Source organism: Salvelinus fontinalis, chromosome 24 (genome assembly GCF_029448725.1).
Source record: "Salvelinus fontinalis isolate EN_2023a chromosome 24, ASM2944872v1, whole genome shotgun sequence".
NCBI lineage: Eukaryota > Metazoa > Chordata > Actinopteri > Salmoniformes > Salmonidae > Salvelinus > Salvelinus fontinalis.
This window is the reverse complement of record NC_074688.1, coordinates 24304980-24331106: the sequence shown is the minus strand read 5'-3', so window position 1 is coordinate 24331106 and position 26127 is coordinate 24304980. Positions and strand designations below refer to the sequence as shown.

Genomic DNA, 26127 nt, shown 5'->3' with positions numbered 1-26127 from the left:
GCTGCACAACAGCTTTTTCAAAAATTTTTGAGAGGAATGGAAGATTCGATATAGGCCGATTAGTTTTTTATATTGTCTGGGTCAAGGTTTGGCTTTTCAAGAGAGGCTTTATTACTGCCACTTTTAGTGAGTTTGGTACACATCCGGTGGATAGAGAGCTGTTTATTATGTTCAGCATAGGAGGGCCACAGACCACTTCTCAGTTCCTATGCTTCCTGGCTGATGTTTTGGTCACTTTTGAATGCTGGCGGTACTCTCACTCTAGTGGTAGCATGAGACGGAGTCTACAACCCACACAAGTGGCTCAGGTAGTGCAGCTCATCCAGGATGGCACATCAATGCGAGCTGTGGCAAAAAGGTTTGCTGTGTCTGTCAGCGTAGTGTCCAGAGCATGGAGGCGCTACCAGGAGACAGGCCAGTACATCAGGAGACGTGGAGGAGGCCGTAGGAGGGCAACTGGCCTGCTGGAGGTCATTTTGCAGGGCGCTGGCAGTGCACCTCCTTGCACAAAGGCGGAGGTAGCGGTCCTGCTGCTGGGTTGTTGCCCTCCTAGACTCCGTCTCATGCTACCACTAGAGTGAGAGCACCGCCAGCATTCAAAAGTGACCAAAACATCAGCCAGGAAGCATAGGAACTGAGAAGTGGTCTGTGGTCACCACCTGCAGAATCACTCCTTTTTTGGGGGTGTCTTGCTAATTGCCTATAATTTCCACCTTTTGTCTATTCCATTTGCACAACAGCATGTGAACTTTATTGTCAATCAGTGTTGCTTCCTAAGTGGACAGTTTGATTTCACAGAAGTGTGATTGACTTTGAGTTACATTGTGTTGTTTAAGTGTTCCCTTTATTTTTTTGAGCAGTGTATATCACAGGGGAAATACAAGTTTCCTCCTTCCATCTACAGGTCTACAGAGCAAATAATGCTTGTACAGTGGGGGGACAAAACAAACACATCCATCCAAACATACAGGGTTAAAGGTGATGAGTAACTAGGTCCATCTGGGCTGTAGTGTAGTTGTTAACAGTTTCCCTCACTGACCTCTCTCTCTCAGCTCCTGGGGTTGGTGTGTTGATTGGTCATCACCATCGGTCACAATCCCTGGATCACTAGAAGCCCAACCTAATTACCTGACAATGTGTGTGTCCAAGGCCTTCCTCTGGGACACACAGAACAAGCCAATACCACATACTCTCCTATTAGACCATGTAACAGCATTGATTCACAGAGAACGTTACTAGTTCATTGTTATATAATTGGATTATCTCTCCCTCTCCCTCTCCCTCTCTCTAACTCTTTCAACCTACCCCTCTCTCTCTCTCTCTCTCTCTCTCTCTCTCTCTCTCTCTCTCTCTCTCTCTCTCTCTCTCTCTCCCCCTCTCCCTCTCACTCTCTAGCTGACGGTATCCAGAGCCACCCAGAGGTGTTCCTGGAGGCAGAGCCCAGTCCTGGTGCCCCGACCGTGCCCCCTTCCCCTGAAACAGACAGTGGGAGGGGAGGAGGTGGGCGCAGGGCCAGTGTGTCCAGCATGGACAGTGAGACGTCCTTCTGCTCTGTGGGCCGGATGAGTAGTATCATCACCAACAGTGAGTGGGAGAGAGAACAAAAGAGAGACAGGCAGAGAGGGAGAGAAAGGCAAGAGATAGAGGGCACGGGAGAAAGATAGAGAGAGAGAAAGAGGTGGAGAGAGAACAAGAGGGAAAGAGAGAGAAAGATGCATAGAGAGAGGGGGGGGGCATAGAGAGAGAGCGAAGGGGGTGGAGACTGCTCATTAGCAATCAGAACAAAAGGTCACATTCGGGCTACGCTTTGTACATTATTTAATCAATTATCTACAGTGGGTAGATATAGGCAGACTCATGAGACCCAACTTTGCCTCTCCAGATTTTACCTCACATTAACCTACTTCTATTTCTAATCTAATATTGTGGTGGCTAAAAGACCAGATGAATAATACCAATTAGTACCCACAAATCACTTTAAATAACTCCAAGAAAACCTTATCTTGATATGCATGTGTTAATTATTTCCCTTCTGTGTCTCTCTCTCTCTCTCTCTCTCTCTCTCTCTCTCTCTCTCTCTCTCTTCTCTCTCTCTCTCTCTCTCTCTCTCTCTCTCTGTCTCTCTCTCTCTCTCTCTCTCTCTCTCTCTCTCTCTCTCTCTCTCTCTCTCTCTCTCTCTCTCTCTCTCTCTCTCTCTCTCTCTCTCTCTCTCTCTCTCTCTCTCTCTCTCTCTCTCTCTCTCTCTCTCTCTCTCTCTCTCTCTCTCTCTCTCTCTCTCTCTCTCTCTCTCTCTCTCTCTCTCTCTCTCTCTCTCCTCTCTCTCTCTCTCTCTCTCTCTCTCTCTCTCTCTCTCTCTCTCTCTCTCTCTCTCTCTCTCTCTCTCTCTCTCTCTCTCTCTCTCTGCGCGTCTGCCTCAGTTTCCAGTAGCTGGTGGGGCTCTAAGAGGTTGGACTATTCTCTGTACTGTCCAGACGTCCTGACCTCCTTCCCCACTGTGGCACTGCCTCATCTCTTCCATGCCTCCTACTGGGAGTCCACTGATGTAGCTGCGTTTGTGCTCCGACAGGTAACTACACTGCTCAAAACAATAAAGGGAACACTTAAACAACACAATGTAACTCAAAGTCAATCACACTTCTGGGAAATCAAACTGTCCACTTAGGAAGCAACACTGATTGACAATAAATTTCACATGCTGTTGTGCAAATGGAATAGACAAAAGGTGGAAATTATAGGCAATTAGCAAGACACCCCCCAAAACAGGAGTGATTCTGCAGGAGGTGACCACAGACCACTTCTCAGTTCCTATGCTTCCTGGCTGATGTTTTGGTCACTTTTGAATGCTGGCGGTGCTCTCACTCTAGTGGTAGCATGAGATGGAGTCTACAACCCACACAAGTGGCTCAGGTAGTGCAGTTCATCCAGGATGGCACATCAATGCGAACTGTGGCAAAAAGGTTTGCTGTGTCTGTCAGCGTAGTGTCCAGAGCATGCAGGCGCTACCAGGAGACAGGCCAGTACATCAGGAGACGTGGAGGAGGCCGTAGGAGGGCAACAACCCAGCAGCAGGACCGCTATCTCCGCCTTTGTGCAAGGAGGTGCACTGCCAGAGCCCTGCAAAATGACCTCTAGCAGGCCACAAATGTGCATGTGTCAGCATATGGTCTCACAAGGGGTCTGAGGATCTCATCTCGGTACCTAATGTCAGTCAGGCTACCTCTGGCGAGCACATGGAGGGCTGTGCGGCCCCACAAAGAAATGCCACCCCACACCATGACTGACCCATCGCCAAACCGGTCATGCTGGAGGATGTTGCAGGCAGCAGAACGTTCTCCACGGTGTCTCCAGACTCTGTCACGTCTGTCACATGTGCTCATGTGCTCAGTGTGAACCTGCTTTCATCTGTGAAGAGCACAGGGCGCCAGTGGCGAATTTGCCAATCTTGGTGTTCTCTGGCAAATGCCAAACGTCCTGCACGGTGTTGGGCTGTAAGCACAACCCCCAACTGTGGACGTCGGGCCCTCATACCACCCTCATGGAGTCTGTTTCTGACCGTTTGAGCAGACACATGCACATTTGTGGCCTGCTGGAGGTCATTTTGCAGGGCGCTGGCAGTGCACCTCCTTGCACAAAGGCGGAGGTAGCGGTCCTGCTGCTGGGTTGTTGCCCTCCTACGGCCTCCTCCACGTCTCCTGATGTACTGGCCTGTCTCCTGGTAGCGCCTGCATGCTCTGGACACTACGCTGACAGACACAGCAAACCTTTTTTGCCACAGTTCGCATTGATGTGCCATCCTGGATGAACTGCACTACCTGAGCCACTTGTGTGGGTTGTAGACTCCGTCTCATGCTACCACTAGAGTGAGAGTACCGCCAGCATTCAAAAGTGACCAAAACATCAGCCAGGAAGCATAGGAACTGAGAAGTGGTCTGTGGTCACCACCTGCAGAATCACTCCTGTTTTGGGGGGTGTCTTGCTAATTGCCTATAATTTCCACCTTTTGTCTATTCCATTTGCACAACAGCATGTGAAATTTATTGTCAATCAGTGTTGCTTCCTAAGTGGACAGTTTGATTTCCCAGAAGTGTGATTGACTTGGAGTTACATTGTGTTATTTAAGTGTTCCCTTTATTGTTTTGAGCAGTGTATATGTATGTGTGTCTGTGTCCTGACTATTGAGACTGGATTTCGGATCATGTATACTATTATTTGTGCTGTGGATTGTGGTTATGTGTGCTTGCATGCATATGAGCAGCAGGTAGCCTATCTGTTAAAAGATTTGGCCTGTAACCGAAAGGTTGCTGTTTTGAATCCCCGAGCTGACAAGGTGAAACATCTGTCCATGTGCCCTTGAGCAAGGCACTTGACCCTAATTGCTCCTGTAAGTCACTCTGGATAAGAGCATCTGCTAAATTACTAAAATGTCAAATGTAACTAGGTGTTTGTGTGCGCTTGTATTATGTGTATGTAGGAGGTGTGTGTGCGTCTGCTCGTTGTGTCCTCAGACCCTCACAGAGTGATTAAAACTAGCCAGGGTGTCATTACCTATTAAAACCCATCCTGACCACTGACAGCCTTTTAACTTGGTAATTAGAGAGCAATGAGAAGAGACCAGAGCAGCCACCCAATACAGTAAGTGTCTAAAATGGCACCTTATTCCCTACATAGTCCACTACGTCTCTTATGACCAAAAATAACTTCTGGACATCAGGACTGCGATTACTCACCGCGGACTGGCAGAATCCTTTTTTGCCTTTAACGAGTCTGACGAGCCCGACGCGAACGATATACTGCTTTATCGGGAACAGGCCCAGATCCCCGTGATTTGCGTGAAGAGGAGGCGGAGAAAAAGGGGCAGTAGGGCAGGCTGCCTTCTGAGAATTCGTAGCCGATCGAATAAACCCCTACTTCCTTCCATTCTGCTAGCAAACGTGCAATCTTTGGAGAATAAAATCGATGACCTACGCACAAGATTAAACTACCAACGGGACATTCAAAACTTTAATATCTTATGCTTCACGGAGTCGTGGCTGAACGATGACACTATCAACATACAGCTGGCTGGTTATACTTCCTGTAGCACTAATTCCAAAAAGTTTAATAAGAGAGAGAATAAGAGCACCTCCTCCCAGCTGCCCACTGCACTGCGGATAGGAAACACTGTCACCACCGGTAAATCTATATTTCAATTTTCAAAAAATCACGGCTGGCCGTGCTTTCCACCTGGCTACCCCTACCCCGACCAACACCTCAGCACCCCTGCGGCAACTTGCCCAAACCCCCCCCCCCCCCCCTGATTCTCCTTCACCCAAATCCAAACAGCTGATGTTCTGAAAGAGCTGCAAAATCTGGATCCCTACAAATTAGCTGGGCTAGACAATCTGGACCCTCTCTTTCTAAAATGATCTGCCGAAATTGTTGCAACACCTATTACTAGCCTGTTCAACCTCTCTTTAGTATCGTCTGAGATCCCCAAAGATTGGAAAGCTGCCGCGGTCATCCCCTTCTTCAAAGGGGGTGACACCTTAAACCCAAACTGTTATAGACCTATATCCATCCTGCCCTGTCTTTCTAAAATCTTCGAAAGCCAAGTTAATAAACAGATCACCGACCATTTCGAATCCCACCGTACCTCAGCCACACTTTAGGTCCTAAACGATATCATAAACTGCCAGACAGTACTGTGCAGCCGTCTTCATTGACCTGGCCAAGGCTTTCGACTCTGTCAATCACCGTATTCTTATCGGCAGACTCAAAAGCCTTTGTTTCTCAAATGACTGCCTCGCCTGGTTCACTAACTACTTCTCAGATAGAGTTCAGTGTGTCAAATTGGAGGGCCTGTTGTCAAGACCTCTTGCAGTCTCTATGGGAGTGCCACAGGGTTCAATTCTCGGGCCGACTCTTTTCTCTGTATATATCAATGATGTCGCTCTTGCTGCGGGTGACTCTTTGATCCACCTCTACGCAGACAACACCATTCTGTATACATCTGGCCCTTCTTTGGACACTGTGTTAACAAACCTCCAAACGAGCTTCAATGGCATACAACACTCCTTCCGTGGCCTCCAACTGCTCTTAGATGCTAGTAAAACTAAATGCATGCTCTTCAACCGATCGCTGCCCGCACCCGCCCGACTAGCATCACTACTCTGGACGGTTCTGACTTAGAATATGTGGACAACTACAAATACCTAGGTGTCTGGCTAGACTGTAAACTCTCCTTTCAGACTCATATTAAGCATCTCTAATCCAAAATTAAATCTAGAATCGGCTTTCTATTTCGCAACAAAGCATCCTTCACTCATGCTGCCAAACATACCCTCGTAAAACTGACTATCCTACTGATCCTTGTCTTCGGCGATGTCATTTACAAAATAGCCTCCAACACTCTACTCAGCAAATTGGATGCAGTCTATCACAGTGCCATCCGATTTGTCACCAAAGCCCCATATACTACCCACCACTGCGACCTGTATGCTCTCGTTGCCTGGTCCTCGCTACATATTCATCGCCAAACCCACTGGCTCCAGGTCATCTATAAGTCTTTGCTAGGTAAAGCTCCACCTTACTAGCTCACTGGTCACCATAGCAACACTCACCCGTAGCACGCGCTCAAGCAGGTATATTTCACTGGTCATCCCCAAAGCCAACACCACATTTGTCCGCCTTTCCTTCCACTTCTCTGCTGCCAATGACTGGAACAAATTGCAAAAATCACTGAAGTTGGAGACCTATATCTCCCTCACTAACTTAAAGCGTCAGCTGTCAGAGCAGCTTCTGCAGCTGTACACAGCCCATCTTTAAATAGCCCATCCAACTACCTACCTCATCCCCATATTTGTTTTTGTCTTTCTGCTCTTTTGCACACTAGTATTTCTACTGGCACATCCTCATCTGCACAGCTATCACTCCAGTGTTAATTGCTAAATTGTAATTACTTTGCCACTATGGCCTATTTATTGCCTTACCTCCTTACTTCATTTGCACACACTATATACATATTTTTCTGTTGTGTTATTGACTGTACGTTTGTTTATCCCATGTGTAACTCTGTGTTGTTGTTTTTGTCACACTGCTTTGCTTTATCTTGGCCAGGTCGCAGTTGTAAATGGCCTACCTGGTTAAATAAAAGTTTTTTTTTTAAATGGTTCGCACAAACTTACTGCCCTTTTCATTTACTTACTGTACCATACTTAACGCCTAGTCAAGTTTGAATAAAGTAAAATCAATGACCTATTCTTATCATTGCTGTGTAATAAGAGTTTGAACCTTAAACTAGGATCTCGTTAATGCAGTCATGGAGTTAAACTCCTTCTCTCATTGCGACCTGTCCTGTCCTCTCCTCTCCTCTTTGAAAACACATCATTAGCCTGGCTGTTTCATTAGCCTGGCAGGATATTGATTAGGCTAAAGACAGGTTCTTTTCTCTCAACTTCTGAGATGAAATGTACATGTGGTCCACTTCATAACGAGTCATCCAAAGGCTAGCCTGTTAATATGCCTGAATCTTCCTCTTGACAAATGAGCTCCTATTAGCAGCTGTGACAGTGTACGACTCAAGATAATGACAGTCCTAGTTTCATTCTCTGTCAAGTGTGTTCGAGCACCAGAGGATGAATATTCCATGTAATTGTTTTGTCTAGTGTATGTATGCCACTCCACTGAGAAATGTGCATCAGGTGCCTAAATGTAGACTAGGGATTCTGTTTGAGAAGTGCCATCATACTGAGTGGACTAAGCAGGCGGTGGATTAGTGAACCGTGTGTGTGTGTCCATGCTTGTGTGTGTTCATGCAGCTCATGCGTTGCGACAGTGTGAAGACCCAGGAAGCTGACAGCAAGGACTCAGCCCCCTTCTCACCATCTAGCCCACGGGAGAAGTGGCTTCGCAGGAGGACGCCTGTCAAACTGAGGGTGAGGAAACCAACATGAGTTATTCATGGAAGATAAAGGACAGTTCAGTAGGAAGTGTCAATATCACCTTTATCCCCACACTGGATTCAATGGCTATGTCCTAAATGGCACCCTATTCACTATATAGTGTACAGTACTACTTTTGACCTGGGATAAAAGAAGTGCACTATATAGAGAATAGGGTGCCATTTGAAATCAAATCAAACTTTATTTGTCACATGCACTGAATACGACAGGTGTAGACTTTACTGTGAAATGCTTGCTTACAAGCCCTTAACCAACAATGCAGTTCAAGTAATAGAGTTAAGAAAATATTTACTAAATAAACTAAAGTTGAAAAAATCTAATCAAATTAAAAAGTAACAGAAGATTACCTAGCAATAACGAGGCTATATACGGGGGTACCGGTACCGAGTCGGGTGTACAGGTTAGTCGAGGTAATTTGTAAAGTGACTATGCATAGATATTAAACAGCGAGTAGCAGCAGTGTAAAAACAAAGGGGGAGGGGATCAATGTAAATAGTCCGGGTGGCCATTTGATTAATTATTCTGTTGTCTTATGGCTTGGGGGTAGAAGCTGTTAAGGAGCCTTATGGTCCTAGACTTGGCACTCCGGTACCGCTTGCCATGCGGTAGCAGAGAGAACAGTCTATGACTTGGGTGACTGGAGTCTTTGACAATTTTTATGGCCTTCCTCTGACACCGCCTAGTACAGGGGTGGGCAACTCCAGTCCTCAAGGGCCTGATTGGTGTCACACTTTTTCTCCATCCCTACCAAACACAGCCGGTTAATCAAATTGAATTCTAAACTGAAGATCATGATTCGGTGATTATTGGAGTCAGGTGTGTTAGGTGTCACAGTTTTGCCCCAGCTATCAGGCCCTCGAGGACTGGAATTTCCCACCCCTGGCCTTGTATATAGGTCCTGGATGTCAGAAAGTTTGGCCCCAGTGATGTACTGGGCTGTACGCGCTACCCTCTATTGCGCCTTACGGTCAGAGGTCGAGCAGTTGCCATAACAGGTGGTGATGCTCTCGATGGTGCAGCTGTATAACTTTTTGAGGATCTGGGGACCCATGCCAAATCTTTGTCTCCTGAGGGGGAAAGGTGTTGTCGTGCCCTCTTCACAATTGTCTTGGTGTGTTTGGACCATGATAGTTTGTTGGTGATGTGGACACCAAGGAACTTGAAACTCACAACCCGCTCCAATTCAGCCCCATCGATGTTAGTGGGGGCCTGTTTGGCCCTCCTTTTCCTATAGTCTACGATCAGCTCCTTTGTCTTGCTCACATTGAGGGAGAGGTTGTTGTCCTGGCACCACACGGCCAGGTCTCTGACCCCCTTCCCTTTAGGCTCTCTCATCGTTGTCGGTCATCAGGCCTACCACTGTTGTGTCGTCAGCAAACTTAATGATGGTGTTGGAGTCGTGGTTGGCCACGCAGTCGTGGGTGAACAGGGAGTGCAGGAGGAGACTAAGCATGCACCCCTGAGGGGCCCCAGTGTTGAGGATCAGCACGACAGATGTGTTGTTGCCTACCTTTACCACCTTGGGGCGGCCTGTCAGGAAGTCCAGGATCCAATTGCAGAGGGAGGTGTTTAGTCCCAGGGTCCTTAGCTTAGTGATGAGCTTCGTGGGTACTATGGGGTTGAACGCTGAGCTGTAGTCAATGAACAGTATTCTCACATAGGTGTTCCTTTTGTCCAGGTGGGAAAGGGAAGTAGGGTATGCGATTGAGATTGCGTCACCTGTGGATCTGTTGGGGCAGTATGCGAATTGGAGTGGGTTTAGGGTTTCCGGCATGATGGTGTTGATGTGAGTCATGACCAGCCTTTCAAAGCACTTCATGGCTAACGTGAGTGCTACTGGGCGGTAATTATTTAGGCAGGTTACTTTCGCTTTCTTGGGCACAAGGACTATAGTGGTCTCAACTTTAGTCCTGTATTGACGCTTTGCCTGTTTGATGGTTCATCACAGGGCATAGCAGGATTTCTAATAAGTGTCCGAATTAGTGTCCCGCTCCTTGAAAGCGGCAGCTCTACCCTTTAGCTCAGTGTGGATGTTGCCTGTAATCCATGGCTTCTGGTTGGGGTATGTACATATGGTCACTGTGGGGACGACGTCATTGTTGCACTTATTGATGAAGCCAGAGACTGATGTGGTGTACTCTTCAATGCCATCGGAAGAATCACGGAACATATTCCAGTCTGTGCTAGCAAAACAGTCCTGTGGCTTAGAATCTGCGTCACCTGACCACTTCTTTATTGACCGAGTCACTGGTGCTTCCTGCTTTAATTTTTGCTTGTTAGCAGGAATCAGGAGGATATAATTATGGTCAGATTTGCCAAATAGAGGGTGAGGGAGAGCTTTGTACGCGTCTCTGTGTGTGGAGTAAAGGTGGTCTAGATTTTTTTTCCCTCTGGTTGCACTTTTAACATGCTGGTAGAAATGAGGTAAAACGGATTTAAGTTTCCCTGCATTAAAGTCCTCGGCCTCTAGGAGTGCCACTTCTGGATGAGCAGTTTCTTGTTTGCTTATGGTCTTATACAGCTCGTTGAGTGCGTTCTTAGTCCCAGCATCGGTTTGTGGTGGTAAATAATATAGATGAGAACTCTCTTGGTAGATAGTGTGGTCTACAGCTTATCATAAGGTACTCTACCTCAGGCGAGCAATATCTTGAGACTTCTTTAATATTAGACATTGCACACCAGCTGTTATTGACAAATAGACACACTCCCCCACCCCTGGTCTTACCAGACGTAGCTGCTCTGTCCTGCCGATGCATGGAGAAGCCAGCCAGTTCCATATTATGCATGTTGTCGTTTAGCCAAGTCTCGTGAAACATAAGATATTACAGTTTTTAATGTCCCGTTGGTAGGATAGTCTTAATCGTAGATCGTCCAGTTTGTTTTCCAATGATTGCACGTTGGCCAATAATACAGAGGGTAGTGGTGGTTTACCTACTCGTCTGCGAATTCTTACAAGGCACCGCCCTCCTCCCCATTTTTCTCTGTCTTTTCTTCACGCGGATGACAGGGATTTTGGCCTTGTCTCGACAAAGCAGTACATCCTTTGCGTCGGACTCGTTACATTTATTTTTTTTGTCCAGTTCACGGTGAGTTATCGCCGTTCTGATGTCCAGAAGCTCTTTTCTGTCATAAGAGACGTTAGCAGCAACATTATGTACAAAATTAGTTACAAACAATATGAAAAAATTAACAGAATAGCACAGTTGGTTAGGTGCCCATAAAACGGCAGCCATCCCTCCTGCGCCTTTATCAATATATGGACAGACCCTACTCTATGTACTGGAGAATGACACAGATTATATTCTGTTCAATCCCTGTATGAAGAAATTCCAATAAATGTTTAATAATCTTTAGCTGAAATCTGCTTGAGACTTTCAAACTTTTTCTAATTGAATCTCAGTCAGAAACAAAGGGATAAGGACGTGTGCGCACACACACACACACACACACACACACACACACACACACACACACACACACACACACACACACACACACACACAAACACACACACACACACACACACACACACACACACACACACACACACACACACACACACACACACACACACACACTCTCACACACACACACACACACACACAGTTACACAAGCACTCTTACCATCAGCTTCACACATCTTTTCACAGTTTTAATCATTTCTGCCTCAATTACATTGGTCTCTTTTAGTTGAACCAAGAAATACACCAACACTGAATGGGCGAAGAGCTTCTGCAATCTTGTGAAATTGTTGCTTGTGTGTCAGTGTGTGGGCTGAGTCCTGAATGTCAGAAAAAAGATGCTAGCACAACACCACAATTAACTGATACTCCAGCATAAAAGACAATATGACTACTGCCAGGCTGAAAAGTCAGCCCAGTCTATTTCTGAGCCATCTTTTATTCACAGTATATTCAAAGGAAATAATGAATTAACAATGGGCTTTTGTCCAGTTATATTATGTACTGCGTGGCCAACTGGAACATATCTACATTTAAGGAAACCGGCCAGAGGTTTTATTTTTGGACTGTGTCTTACAGGCTCTGCTCCAGCCTCCAAGCCTGTGATCTGTCTGTTGTGTAAGTGGTAGATGAGAGACAGCTGGAGGAGAAGCAGCTTGGAGAATATGACCTGAATATGATATCTGGTATAGCTGTATTGCTATACACTCTCCTGGTGCCCTATATAGACTTTATCTGGGCTCTGCCAGCTTATCCAGGGGATAGTGATACCATTCAGAGGGCCCTGCCTGGTGTCAGTGATGCTGTGACTTCAGTTCACTCTCCTAGTAAGGGGCTCTTTGTCACTGATGGATTGGGGCCACCGATGTCTGTGCTGTTTCCTGAGCACCATTGTGACCAGTAAAACGGGGCTCTGCCTCTCCAAAGTTCTCCATCTCCTCCTCTCAGTGTGTGTTGGAGGGCAAGGTGAACTCACCACTCACCCAGTGTGATAGTGATATGTTCTGCTATTTTCCCATAAGACAGGCATTCATGCAGAGAGATTCAGCAGTGACCTGTAGCAGAGGAATGTGGTTACTGGCCTGATATTGGCCTTTCAGCCTGTTCACAGCAGTAGACAGTGCTGCAAATGTGCCAGTGTGTAAAACCCTCTGTGTGTGTGTGTGTGTGTGTGTGTGTGTGTGTGTGTGTGTGTGTGTGTGTGTGTGTGTGTGTGTGTGTGTGTGTGTGTGTGTGTGTGTGTGTGTGTGTGTGTGTGTGTGTGTGTGTGTGTGTGTGTGTGTGTGTGTGTGTGTGTGTGTGTGTGTGTGTTTGTGCGTGCGTGCGTGCGTGCGTGCGTGCGTGCGTGCGTGCGTGCGTGCGTGTGCGTGTGTGTGTGTAAGGCATGCTGAGATGCCACAGCTTCAGTTCAGCATGGCCCGGAACTGACGAGGATTAATTATTGACAAACTTAATCTGTTTACCTGCTTCATTAGATGACAATAACTGGTGTCCCAATATTCATGATACAGAGACTAACACATCACATCAGTCTCCAACATTGGTTAGTGTGCTCAAACTAGGCTCATGGAGCTATGTTTTAAGAGTATTATGTAGCCTTTATACAGTTCTGCTGCATATGATGTGGTAGTTTATGTACAATAAACAATGTACCATTTGGTAACACTGCGTATTTCTGTGACATCGAATATGCTCAGACAGGGGCGAAAATCTGAGATCAACCTTGGAGGGTACAATTACATTAAATTTTCTCAAGAGCAATTCCTGAGGGGGAGACCAAAAGTAGTGCTGTAACACATAGCATACGTTGTTAAATGTATATTGAGGAACCATAATTCCTACAACTGGATAATTGATAGGTACAGTAGTTAACTGAAGGGTTTTCCCAACTTGTTCAAATGTTTAAATCATTATAATTCTACTAATAATAATAGTTATAGCAGTGCTCCTTACCAGTCCAGTATGTATGCAGGTATTCGTACTTACAACCAGCAATATCAAGAAAGGTCAGTAGGTGACAATGGTACTGTACACTGTATGGGTGTAGTTTTCATAAATACAATGAACATGGTGTGATCACATCTAAAAGAATCTCCATTGAGAACCATCACAAAGTTGGTCTCCGTATTGAATTGACCTTTTAATTTGACTTTTTCTGATACATTTATATAGTCATTAAATATGTCCACCTGGCCTGAGTCTACAATATCTTTGCAAGAACAAAAAGCTTAAAATAAGTACAGTTCTAAAAGCAAAATAACTACTTCAATGAAAAACCCAAATAAATCAACCAAAATATCCTTCAGTCAGTGTCTCAACTCTTCAAACAGCAGCTATGGACAAGTATGTCGCACAAAGTATGCTATTTTAAATAAAATAGCATGAAATAAATCATTTGTAAGTGTACTAAAAACTACTAAACAAAAGAACAACTATCAATTACACCATGGGTTCTCAAATAGGGGTCCATGGACTAATTGCAAGGGGTCCGTGAAATAAAAAAAGTGTAATGAATGTAGTCAGTACCACAAGGTTTCCAGTAAGTTTACATATAATATAAAAGGGGTGGAGGTCCCTGAGGACCGCTCAAAACCTTGCCTGCCTTGCCTCAAAATATGCAGGGGTTCCAGTACCCCAAAAAGGTTGAGAACCACTGCTATACACACTACTGAACAAAAGAACCGAGCATATGTTTGAGGGTTTCCTCAACAACAGATCAGTTGGCACTTTCGCAATGCCCTCGCCTGTTGTCTCCGACACCCTGTATAGCCCAATAAACTCCTTGTGAGGGACAAGGTCATGGTCAACATAACGCAGACAGACACTCTCCTGTTCAGCACCAGAGACATCTTGAGTACCATCAACAATTAATGAAAATTGTACAATCGGAAGAGACCTAATCTCAGCTGCAATGCCTCGAATGACTATTGGCCATGATGTTCAGAATTTCATTCTGTGCTTTTGGGCCTGTGTACATTGTGGTACGCTCTGTTAACCACTTCAGTAAAATGGGATCATCCTCTTCTGCCCTAAGTTTCAAAATCTGGTATAAATTCCCACTGTCATCCGTGTGGCCTCTAAAGGCTTGTCCCTGTCTTACTACATGCCGCACCGAACTAACAATTTTCATCAAGCAATGCCTTGCGTCATCCTGCTGTTTACCCCACGCGCTGGACATAACTGGACACTGATTGGATTTAGCTGGTGTGCTGTTACAATTACAAAGTGGCGGTGGGTTTGGCAATTTTGATGTGCTGTGAATTTTTCAATGCCTTTTCTCCAGTTCCTAAATCCTGCACTAACGAAGGCAGCATCAGCTCTTTGGCCAAAAGATGGCTGGCTTGAAAACCCTTGGCTACAGTGAAAACACAACACTCCTTTTATTGATGGGTTATAATGTAGCCAGGGGAAATCGCGAAACCATCTCTCTTGAAACGTCAACACTCTGTTGGCAAGAGTTTGCGGTTCTATAAATTGTGGGTGTGGCTGATATGGTTTTGTGCCATCACTGTGGTAACTGGACAATGCTGTGCCACTGTCCCCTATACTGGTGCTGCTGGCAACAAGGGTGACACTTGGTCCTGCCGTGGCTGTGACACTGTCCTCTGAAGTCTCTCTCCCTGGCTCTTTCCCTTTCACCACCCTAACTGACTCAGTCTGTCTCCTAGAAAATAAATAAGGTGTTTGCCGTACTCCTAACTACCGGTACCCAAAACTACACAATTAATCACAACAGCAATACCATTGCCGTAAACAAATCTTAGTTTAGTCACCAGTTTAAGTTGAGAGTGGGGGTATCCATGGCATTTTCCAATTATGTCCCTATTTTACAAGTCAAAAAAATTGAGAACCTTTCATAATGTTTACATTTACATTTACATTTAAGTCATTTAGCAGACGCTCTTATCCAGAGCGACTTACAAATTGGTGCATTCACCTTATGATATCCAGTGGAACAGCCACTTTACAACAGTGCATCTAAATCTTTTAAGGGGGGGGGGGGGGTCAGAAGGATTACTTTATCCTATCCTAGGTATTCCTTAAAGAGGTGGGGTTTCAGGTGTCTCCGGAAGGTGGTGATTGACTCCCCTGTCCTGGCGTCGTGAGGGAGTTTGTTCCACCATTGGGGGGCCAGAGCAGCGAACAGTTTTGACTGGGCTGAGCGGGAACTGTACTTCCTCAGTGGTAGGGAGGCGAGCAGGCCAGAGGTGGATGAACGCAGTGCCCTTGTTTGGGTGTAGGGCCTGATCAGAGCCTGGAGGTACTGAGGTGCCGTTCCCCTCACAGCTCCGTAGGCAAGCACCATGGTCTTGTAGCGGATGCGAGCTTCAACTGGAAGCCAGTGGAGAGAGCGGAGGAGCGGGGTGACGTGAGAGAACTTGGGAAGGTTGAACACCAGACGGGCTGCGGCGTTCTGGATGAGTTGTAGGGGTTTAATGGCACAGGCAGGGAGCCCAGCCAACAGCGAGTTGCAGTAATCCAGACGGGAGATGACAAGTGCCTGGATTAGGACCTGCGCCGCTTCCTGTGTGAGGCAGGGTCGTACTCTGCGGATGTTATAGAGCATGAACCTACAGGAACGGGCCACCGCCTTGATGTTAGTTGAGAACGACAGGGTGTTGTCCAGGATCACGCCAAGGTTCTTAGCGCTCTGGGAGGAGGACACAATGGAGTTGTCAACCGTGATGGCGAGATCATGGAACGGGCAGTCCTTCCCCGGGAGGAAGAGCAGCTCCGTCTTGCCGAGGTTCAGCTTGAGGTGGTGATCCGTCATCCACACTGATATGTCTGCCAGACATGCAGAGATGCGATTCGCCACCTGGTCATCAGAAGGGGGAAAGGAGAAGATGAATTGTGTGTCGTCTGCATAGCAATGATAGGAGAGACCATGTGAGGTTATGACAGAGCCAAGTGACTTGGTGTATAGCGAGAATAGGAGAGGGCCTAGAACAGAGCCCTGGGGGACACCAGTGGTGAGAGCGCGTGGTGAGGAGACAGATTCTCGCCACGCCACCTGGTAGGAGCGACCTGTCAGGTAGGACGCAATCCAAGCGTGGGCCGCGCCGGAGATGCCCAACTCGGAGAGGGTGGAGAGGAGGATCTGATGGTTCACAGTGTCGAAGGCAGCCGATAGGTCTAGAAGGATGAGAGCAGAGGAGAGAGAGTTAGCTTTAGCAGTGCGGAGCGCCTCCGTGATACAGAGAAGAGCAGTCTCAGTTGAATGACTAGTCTTGAAACCTGACTGATTTGGATCAAGAAGGTCATTCTGAGAGAGATAGCAGGAGAGCTGGCCAAGGACGGCACGTTCAAGAGTTTTGGAGAGAAAAGAAAGAAGGGATACTGGTCTGTAGTTGTTGACATCGGAGGGATCGAGTGTAGGTTTTTTCAGAAGGGGTGCAACTCTCGCTCTCTTGAAGACGGGAGGGACGTAGCCAGCGGTCAGGGATGAGTTGATGAGCGAGGTGAGGTAAGGGAGAAGGTCTCCGGAAATGGTCTGGAGAAGAGAGGAGGGGATAGGGTCAAGCGGGCAGGTTGTTGGGCGGCCGGCCGTCACAAGACGCGAGATTTCATCTGGAGAGAGAGGGGAGAAAGAGGTCAGAGCACAGGGTAGGGCAGTGTGAGCAGAACCAGCGATGTCGTTTGACTTAGCAAACGAGGATCGGATGTCGTCGACCTTCTTTTCAAAATGGTTGACGAAGTCATCTGCAGAGAGGGAGGAGGGGGGGGGGAGGAGGATTCAGGAGGGAGGAGAAGGTGGCAAAGAGCTTTCTAGGGTTAGAGGCAGATGCTTGGAATTTAGAGTGGTAGAAAGTGGCTTTAGCAGCAGAGACAGAAGAGGAAAATGTAGAGAGGAGGGAGGGAAAGGATGCCAGGTCCGCAGGGAGGCGAGTTTTCCTCCATTTCCGCTCGGCTGCCCGAAGCCCTGTTCTGTGAGCTCGCAATGAGTCGTCGAGCCACGGAGCGGGAGGGGAGGTCCGAGCCGGCCTGGAGGATAGGGGACATAGAGAGTCAAAGGATGCAGAAAGGGAGGAGAGGAGGGTTGAGGAGGCAGAATCAGGAGATAGGTTGGAGAAGGTTTGAGCAGAGGGGAGAGATGGTAGGATGGAAGAGGAGAGAGTAGCGGGGGAGAGAGAGCGAAGGTTGGGACGGCGCGATACCATCCGAGTAGGGGCAGTGTGGGAAGTGTTGGATGAGAGCGAGAGGGAAAAGGATACAAGGTAGTGGTCGGAGACTTGGAGGGGAGTTGCAATGTGATTAGTGGAAGAACAGCATCTAGTAAAGATGAGGTCAAGCGTATTGCCTGCCTTGTGAGTAGGGGGGGAAGGTGAGAGGGTGAGGTCAAAAGAGGAGAGGCTTTTGTTGCCAAACAAAGATTCAACAAACTTACCTGAGACTCCCTGTCTGCCCCTGCATATCTGTCCCCAGCTCTGCTGTCTGTGTGCCATCTGTTGCCTGCTCTGCCTAATGACATCATTGTGAAACATTTCCATTAGCATTTCACTTATTTCTTATGAACATTTTATCAACTAGTCTTTGAGATATTAGGATACTAGAGTTCTTACTATGCGTTTTGGTGTACTGACAAATACTCTGATGTCCGTCTTCTTACTTTTTTCTGCCATTTTTCTACCTGGCTGGCTGGCTGGCCTAGCTGCACACACACACATTTACACAACACATGCTGCAACCTTTTGTAATTTAAATAGTTTGTTTCATATTGGCTGGCTTCCAACAATAGCTGAATTTGTAAAGCTAGCGAGCACCAATTCCGTTTCTGTGTGTTTGCTATAATCTTTGCTACCTGGTTAAATAAAGGTGAAATAAAATAAAATAAAAAAAGTTCACTAGCGACAATTTATCTTTTGCAACGAGACCATTATATATATTTAAGACAATGGTAGAAGAGAGTGTAGTTCTGTTCTGTTCAGTTTGGACTTCAGTTTATTGCTAACCTTATCACAGGGACGTCGAAGCACTACAGCTGCATGCTGATCTTGGAATAAACTGACGATAGCAAAGATTCCATCTTTGACGACGCCACATAAATGGAATAGGTACTAGCTAGCTTGATAGTTAATGTTTGCTTTAGTTTGCGCGCTAGCTCTGCAAATTCAACTAGTGTGTGAACCCTGCCAACATAAAAATAAATAAATAACATTGCTATGGACCTGCTATGGATTGACTGAATGAACCTCACGTCAGTTACGTACATGTCCCTTTCGGACAGTAGATACGAACCCTTTATTACCTTGCCAGCTAAAGAACTGGCAGTGGATCAAACCATTGTGAGGCAAAGGGCGGGGGGGGGGGTCGCAATCTTTTGAAATTTAAATGCGCTATTAAGTGTCTATAATCAGCACAAGTGCTTTCATTGCGTATTATTAATATTATTGAAATTACATAGTTATGTTTACAGTGATATATTGGGGGGGACAAATCATATTTTTCCCAAGATGGGGGGGTCGTGTCCCCCCCGTCCCCCCTGGGATTTCTGCCTATGTGCTCAGAAATGCCCCAAAAAGCATAATAGGTTTCATTAGATACTTAGGCCTCTATTTACATTTACATTACATTTAAGTCATTTAGCAGACGCTCTTATCCAGAGCGACTTACAAATTGGTGCATTCACCTTATGACATCCAGTGGAACAGCCACTTTACAATAGTGCATCTAAATCTTTTAAGGGGAGGGGGGGGGGGGGGGCAGAAGGATTGCTTTATCCTATCCTAGGTATTCCTTGAAGAGGTGGGGTTTCAGGTGTCTCCGGAAGATGGTGATTGACTCCGCTGTCCTGGCGTCGTGAGGGAGTTTGTTCCACCATTGGGGTGCCAGAGCAGCGAACAGTTTTGACTGGGCTGAGCGGGAACTGTACTTCCTCAGTGGTAGGGAGGCGAGCCGGCCAGAGGTGGATGAACGCAGTGCCCTTGTTTGGGTGTAGGGCCTGATCAGAGCCTGAAGGTACTGAGGTGCCGTTCCCCTCACAGCTCCGTAGGCAAGCACCATGGTCTTGTAGCGGATGCGAGCTTCAACTGGAAGCCAGTGGAGAGAGCGGAGGAGCGGGGTGACGTGAGAGAACTTGGGAAGGTTGAACACCAGACGGGCTGCGGCGTTCTGGATGAGTTGTAGGGGTTTAATGGCACAGGCAGGGAGCCCAGCCAACAGCGAGTTGCAGTAATCCATTTACGGCTTGCGTTAAGAGCGCCCCCTTAACGGCAGTTTTAACTTGTAAAAGCCAGCACTCTGCTATTTTCCAACTCTGGTGCTGTTGGTTATGACATCAATTTTGTCAGTGGAAGCGCACAGTAGCCTAATCAGTAGCCTATGACCAATGTTTTATTATTTCACGAGCAGCATAACAGTCAACAGGCATTCCTTTCTGTATATTGGACATCCATGCAGGTTGTTCTTCATTAGTCATATGTGCAATACTCATTGAATGAAAGGTTTTAGTGACTGTAGGAAGTCTGTTAACCTGTCTAGGATCAGCGTGGCGCTAGCGGCACTCCCCCCCCCCCCCCACTGAAAAACCAGTGCCGCGAAATTCAAAAAAAATATTTTTTTAAAATATTTAACTTTCACACATTAAAGTCCAATACAGCTAATGAAAGACACAGATCTTATGAATCCAGTCAACATTTCCGATTTTTAAAATGTTTTACAGGGAAGACACAATATGTAAAGATGTACATCTATTACCTAAAAACACATTAGCATATTCCACCATCTTTTATTTGTCCACCAACACCAGTAGCCATCACCAATTCGGCTAAACTAAGATATTTATAGCCCCTAACCAACAAAAAAACTCATTAGATGACAGTCTGATAACATATTTATGGTATGGGATAGGTTTTGTTAGAAAAAAGTGCATATTTCAGGTATATGGCATAGTTTACAATTGCACCCACCATCACAAATGGACTAGAATAATTACAATGAGCAACGTGTTTACCTAACTACTAATCATCAAACATTTCGTAAAAATACACAGCATACACGAATCGAAAGACACAGATCCTGTGAATACAGACAATATTTCAGATTTTCTAAGTGTCTTACAGCGAAAACACAATAAATCGTTATATTAGCTTAGCACATAGCAATTAGCAGCCCAGCATTGATTCTAGCCAAAGTGAGCGATAAAAGTCAACATCGCCAAAAGATATTAATTTTTTCACTAACCTTCTCAGAATTCTTCCGATGACACTCCTGTAACATCACATTACAACATGCATATACAGTTTGATCGAAAATGTTTATATTTAGCCACCAAAATCATGGTTAGACAATGTGAAATGTAACTCGGCTGGTCAGAATTTGTCCTTGCGCCACTTAGACAGTGATCTACTCTTATACATAAATACTCATAAACGTGACTAAAAAATATAGGGTGGACAGGGATTGATAGACAATTTAATTCTTAATACAATTGCGTTATTACATTTTTTAATTTATCCTTACTTTTCAATACAGTTTGCGCCAAGCGAAGCTACGTCAAAAAACATGGCGTCCTAAGCCACTAAAATGTTTCGACAGAAACACGATTTATCATAATAAAAATGTCCTACCTTGAGCTGTTCTTCCATCAGTATCTTGGGCAAAGGATCCTTTCTTGGGAGAAATCGTCTTTTGGTGGAAAGCTGTCCTCTTGCCATGTGGAAATGTCAACTACGTTCGGGATGAACTGAAAAGCGTGCCCAACTTTTCACATCGTTGCAAAAATAAATGTTCCAAAATCGCACTAAACGGATATAAATTGCTATAAAACGCTTTAAATTAACTACTTTGTGATGTTTGTAACTCCTATAACGAGTGAAAAGATGACCGGAGAAATATAACAGGCTAAACTAATGCTTGGAACAGGAGAGGGTCGGTGTCTTCCACGCGCGTTACGCAGCAAGAAAAGACTTGCTAGCTAAAGGTTTTTTTCATTTGTAGGGCCTGTGAACGAGCAATCGAGCCCGTTGGAATCGTCATCACGTAAAGGCATCCAGGGGAAGACGTAAGAAGTGTCCGTATAGTCATAGCAACGACAGAGCCCTTTTAAATGACTTCAGAAAAGTGGCCAACGTTTCTCAAATCTGACTCCATGTCAGGGAAATTGCTGTAGAATGGGCTCTGTTCCACTTAGAGACAAAATTTCAACTCCTATAGAAACTATAGACTGTTTTCTATCCAATAATAATAATAATATGCATATTGTACGATCAAGGATTTTGTGGGAAGCCGTTTAAAAAATTAGCCACATTAGCATAAATAGTCTAAACAGCGCCCCCATCCCCAACAGGTTAAGGAACTTAAAGTTATTACAATAGACTTGCTTATTGTTTTTCCTTTTTCATTTTGTAAAAAAAATTGCATCTTCCATTTTCATCTGTTGGACTGAACTGTCAAATTTCGGGAATTCCGATTACTGTCCTTGGTGCTGTATCCACTTATAGCCTAGGCTATTTGCCTGTTTGTTTGTTTACCTTTCACGTGGAAAAGTCACTAACAAGCCATATCAATGGCGATGGTAGGCTTATCTCATTATAACATTTGGGCAATGTCCAATTGTCCATGGCTCGAACATGCAGTGCGTTTTCGAAGAGTGAATGCAATGTGTGTAGTGGAATATTTCCATGTTGAAGTCAATAACAAAAGTAGATAGGCTACATGTTTGTTATAACTAGGCCTATTATAGGATTACTGTATACTATTTAATAAACTATCTTCAATGGATAAGACAAACATCCATGCCTCCTGCCAAAGAGCCCTTAGGCCTACACCACCATTCAAAAGTTTGGGGTCACTTAGAAATGTCCTTGTTTTTGAAATAAAAGCAATTTTTTTGTCCATTAAAATAACATCAAATTGATCAGAACAGTGTAGACATTGTTACTGTTGTAAATGACTATTTTAGCTGGAAGCGGCAGATTTTTTATGGATTATCTACATAGGCGTACAGAGGCCCATTTTCAGAAACCATCACTCCTGTGTTCCAATGGCACGTTGTGCTAGCTAATCCAAGTTTATCATTTAAAAAGGCTAATTGATCATTAGAAAACCCTTTTGCAATTATGCAATGATTTTCAATTATGTTTCAGCACAGCTGAAAACTATTGTCCTGATTAAAGAAGCAATCAAACTGGCCTTTAGACTTGTTGAGTATCTGGAGCATCAGCATTTGTGGGTTCGATTAAAGGCTCAAAATGGCCAGAAACAAAGGACTTTATTATGAAATTCGTCAGTCTATTCTTGTTCTGAGAAATGAAGGGTATTCCATGCAAGAAATTTTCAAGAAACTGAAGATCTCATACAACGCTGTGTACTACTCCCTTCGCAGAAAAGCGCAAACTGGCTCTAACCAGAACAGAAAGAGGAGTGGGAGGCCCCCGTGCACAACTGAGCAAGAGGACAAGTACATTAGAGTGTCTAGTTAGAGAAACAGACGCCTCACAAGTCCTCAACTGGCAGCTTCATTAAATAGTACCCGCAAAACACCAATCTCAACGTCAACAGTGAAGAGGCGACTCCGGGATGCTGGCATTCTAGGCAGAGTTGCATAGAAAAAGCCATATATCAGACTGGCCAATAAAAATAAAAGATTAAGATGGGCAAAAGAACACAAACACTGGACAGAGGAACTCTGCCTAGAAGGCCAGCATCCCAGAGTCGCCTCTTCACTGTTGACTTGGATTAGCTAACACAACGTGCCATTGGAACACAGGACTGATGGTTGCTGATAATGGCCTCTGTACGCCTAAGTAGATATTCCATAAAGAATCAGCCGTTTCCAGCTACAATAGTCATTTACAACATTAACAATGTCTACACTGTATTTCAGATCAATTTGATATTATTTAAATGGGCAAAGAATTTGCTTTTCTTTCAAAAACAAGGACATTTCTAAGTGACCCCAAACTTTTGAATGGTAGTGTATGTGTGCACACATTACCTTATGCTCATGTAACGAGAGATGTGATTTATGATGCTTCTGACCCCATCATATTTATAAATAATTGTTGTTTTAAAAAACAGATTGATTGTTTTCCGTTTAATTTGATAAAAAATCAAACTTACTAGAAAGATTCACCATCCATGGGTTTATGTTGAGAAAACGTTCATGGCTCGAATGCAATGTAATTTCATCTGCAAATAAGTGCAAATCTGATCTGTAAGATGGTTTCATGATGTTTATAAAACATTACAATTGGGAGCAGTATAACATTACATTCCCTCTTTCTCTTTATATTGGATCTTTATCCAGCTCCTGTGAAAAGTTTGGATGTGCGTAAAACCCATATTCTAAATTGCCTTGTCTGTATTATAAGCCCACGAGGAGCAATTATGGTGCATGTAACTTTATTTAAACACAGCCTATTTAAAACAAGTTGTTTCTTATTTTTTTTACATTTGAATGATACTCTTTTTAGGCCTTATCAAAAGCCTAGTGAATTTAATCTTGCTTATGGATTACGTGTGGCATGTCCATGTCCAGACTGCAATTTACAGTAGGCCTTTATATCAGTGTGCATGCTATAACCTATGTTTAATAGTGTCATTCCATATTGAAGAAATGCAATTAGAACATGTGGAATACAAACATATTCAACATATTTAGCAAATATGGGGCAGGCTATTTAAGGAACTAGGCTATAGCAGATTAACATTCAATCAATCAATCAAATGTATTTATAAAGCCCTTCTTACATCAGCTGATATCTCAAAGTGCTGTACAGAACCCAGCCTAAAGCCCCAAACAGCAAGCAATGTAGGTGTAGAAGCACGGTGTCTAGGAAAAACTCCCTACAAAGGCCAGAACCTAGGAAGAAACCTATAGAGGAACCAGGCTATGAGGGGTGGCCAGTCCTCTTCTGGCTGTACCGGATGGAGATTATAACAGAACATGGCCAAGATGTTCAAACATTCATAGATGACCAGCAGGGTCAAATAATAATAATCATAGTGGTTGTAGAGGGTGCAACAGGTCAGCACCTCAGGAGTAAATGTCATTTGGCTTTTCATAGCTGATCATTCAGAGTATCTCTACCGCTCCTGCTGTCTCTAGAGAGTTGAAAACAGCAGGTCTGGGACAGGTAGCACATCCGGTGAACAGGTCTGGGTTCCATATCCACAGGCAGAACAGTTGAAACTGGAGCAGCAGCATGACCAGGTGGACTGGGGACAGCAAGGAGTCAACAGGCCATGTAGTCCTGAGGCATGGTCCTAGGGCTCAGGTCCCCGGAGAAAAGCGCGCGCGAGAGAGAGAGAGAGAGAGAGAGAGAGAGAGAGAGAGAGAGAGAGAGAGAGAGAGAGAGAGAGAGAGAGAGAGAGAGAGAGAGAAAGAGAGGCAGCATTAGAGGGAGCATTAGAGGGAGCATACTTAAATTAACACAGGACACTGGATGAGACATGAGAAATACTCCAGATATACATTTACATTTACATTTAAGTCATTTAGCAGACGCTCTTATCCAGAGCGACTTACAAATTGGATATACTAGACTGACCCTAGCCCCCTAACACATAAACTACTGCAGCATAAATACTGGAGGCTGAGACAGGAGGGGTCGGGAGACACTGTGGCCCCGTCCGACGATACCCCCGGACAGAGCCAAACAGGCAGGATATAACCCTACCCACTTTGCCAAAGCACAGCCCCCACACCACTAGAGGGTTATCTTCAACCACAAACGTACCATCCTGAGACAAGGCCGAGTATAGCCCATGAAGGAAAGATAGGTAGGACCAAGTCCATGTAATGCTTTGTAGGTTAACAGTAAAACCTTGAAATCAGCCCTTGCCTTAACAGGAAGCACGTGTAGAGAGGCTAGCACTGGAGTAATATGATCAAATTTTTGGGTTCTAGTCAAGATTCTAGCAGCCGTGTTTAGCACTAACTGAAGTTTATTTAGTGCTTTATCCGGGTAGCTGGAAAGTAGAGCATTGCAGTAGTCTAACCTAGAAGTGACAAAAGCATGGATACATTTTTTCTGCATCATTTTTGGACAGAAAGTTTCAGATTTTTGCAATGTTACGTAGATGGAAAAAAGCTGTCCTTGAAACAGTCTTGATATGTTCGTCAAATGAGAGACCAGGGTCCAGAATAACACACGAGGTCCTTTACAGTTTTATTTGAGACGACTGTACATCCATCAAGATTAATTGTCAGATTCAACCGAAGATCTCTTTGTTTCTTGGGACCTGGAACTAGGATCTCTGTTTTGTCCGAGTTTAAAAGTAGAACATTTGCCACCATCCACTTCATTATGTCTGAAACACAGGCTTACAGGGAGGGCAATTTTGGGGCTTCACCATGTTTCATCGAAATGCACAGCTGTGTGTCGTCCGCATAGCAGTGAAAGTTAACATTATGTTTCCGAATGACATCACCAAGAGGTAAAATATATAGTGAAAACAATAGTGGTCCTAAAACGGAGCCTTGAGGAACACCGAAATTTACAGTTGATTTGTCAGAGGACAAACCATCCACAGAGACAAACTGATATCTTTCCAAAAGATAAGATCTGAACCAGGCCAGAACTTGTCCGTATAGACCAATTTGGGTTTCCAATCTCTCCAAAAGAATGTGGTGATCGCTGGTATCAAAAGCAGCACTACAGTCGTGGCCAAAAGTTTTGAGAATGACACAAATATTAATTTTCACAAAGCCTGCTGCCTCAACTTGTATGATGGCAATTTGCATATACTCCAGAATGTTATGAAGAGTGATCAGATGAATT

At 44.9% G+C, this 26127-nt stretch overlaps 1 protein-coding gene across 3 annotated transcripts in view; it reads left to right on the top strand.

The window, feature by feature from the left end:
• LOC129822196 (membrane-associated phosphatidylinositol transfer protein 3-like) overlaps window positions 1–26127 on the top strand; it is a 178111-nt gene that overhangs the window by 128588 nt on the left and 23396 nt on the right. For all 3 annotated transcript variants that reach the window (XM_055880265.1, XM_055880264.1, XM_055880263.1), the window contains 3 exons: window positions 1396–1584; window positions 2418–2566; window positions 7797–7913. In XM_055880265.1, coding sequence (XP_055736240.1) covers window positions 1396–1584; window positions 2418–2566; window positions 7797–7913 — 455 coding nt within the window. The remainder of the gene's footprint in view (window positions 1–1395; window positions 1585–2417; window positions 2567–7796; window positions 7914–26127) is intronic.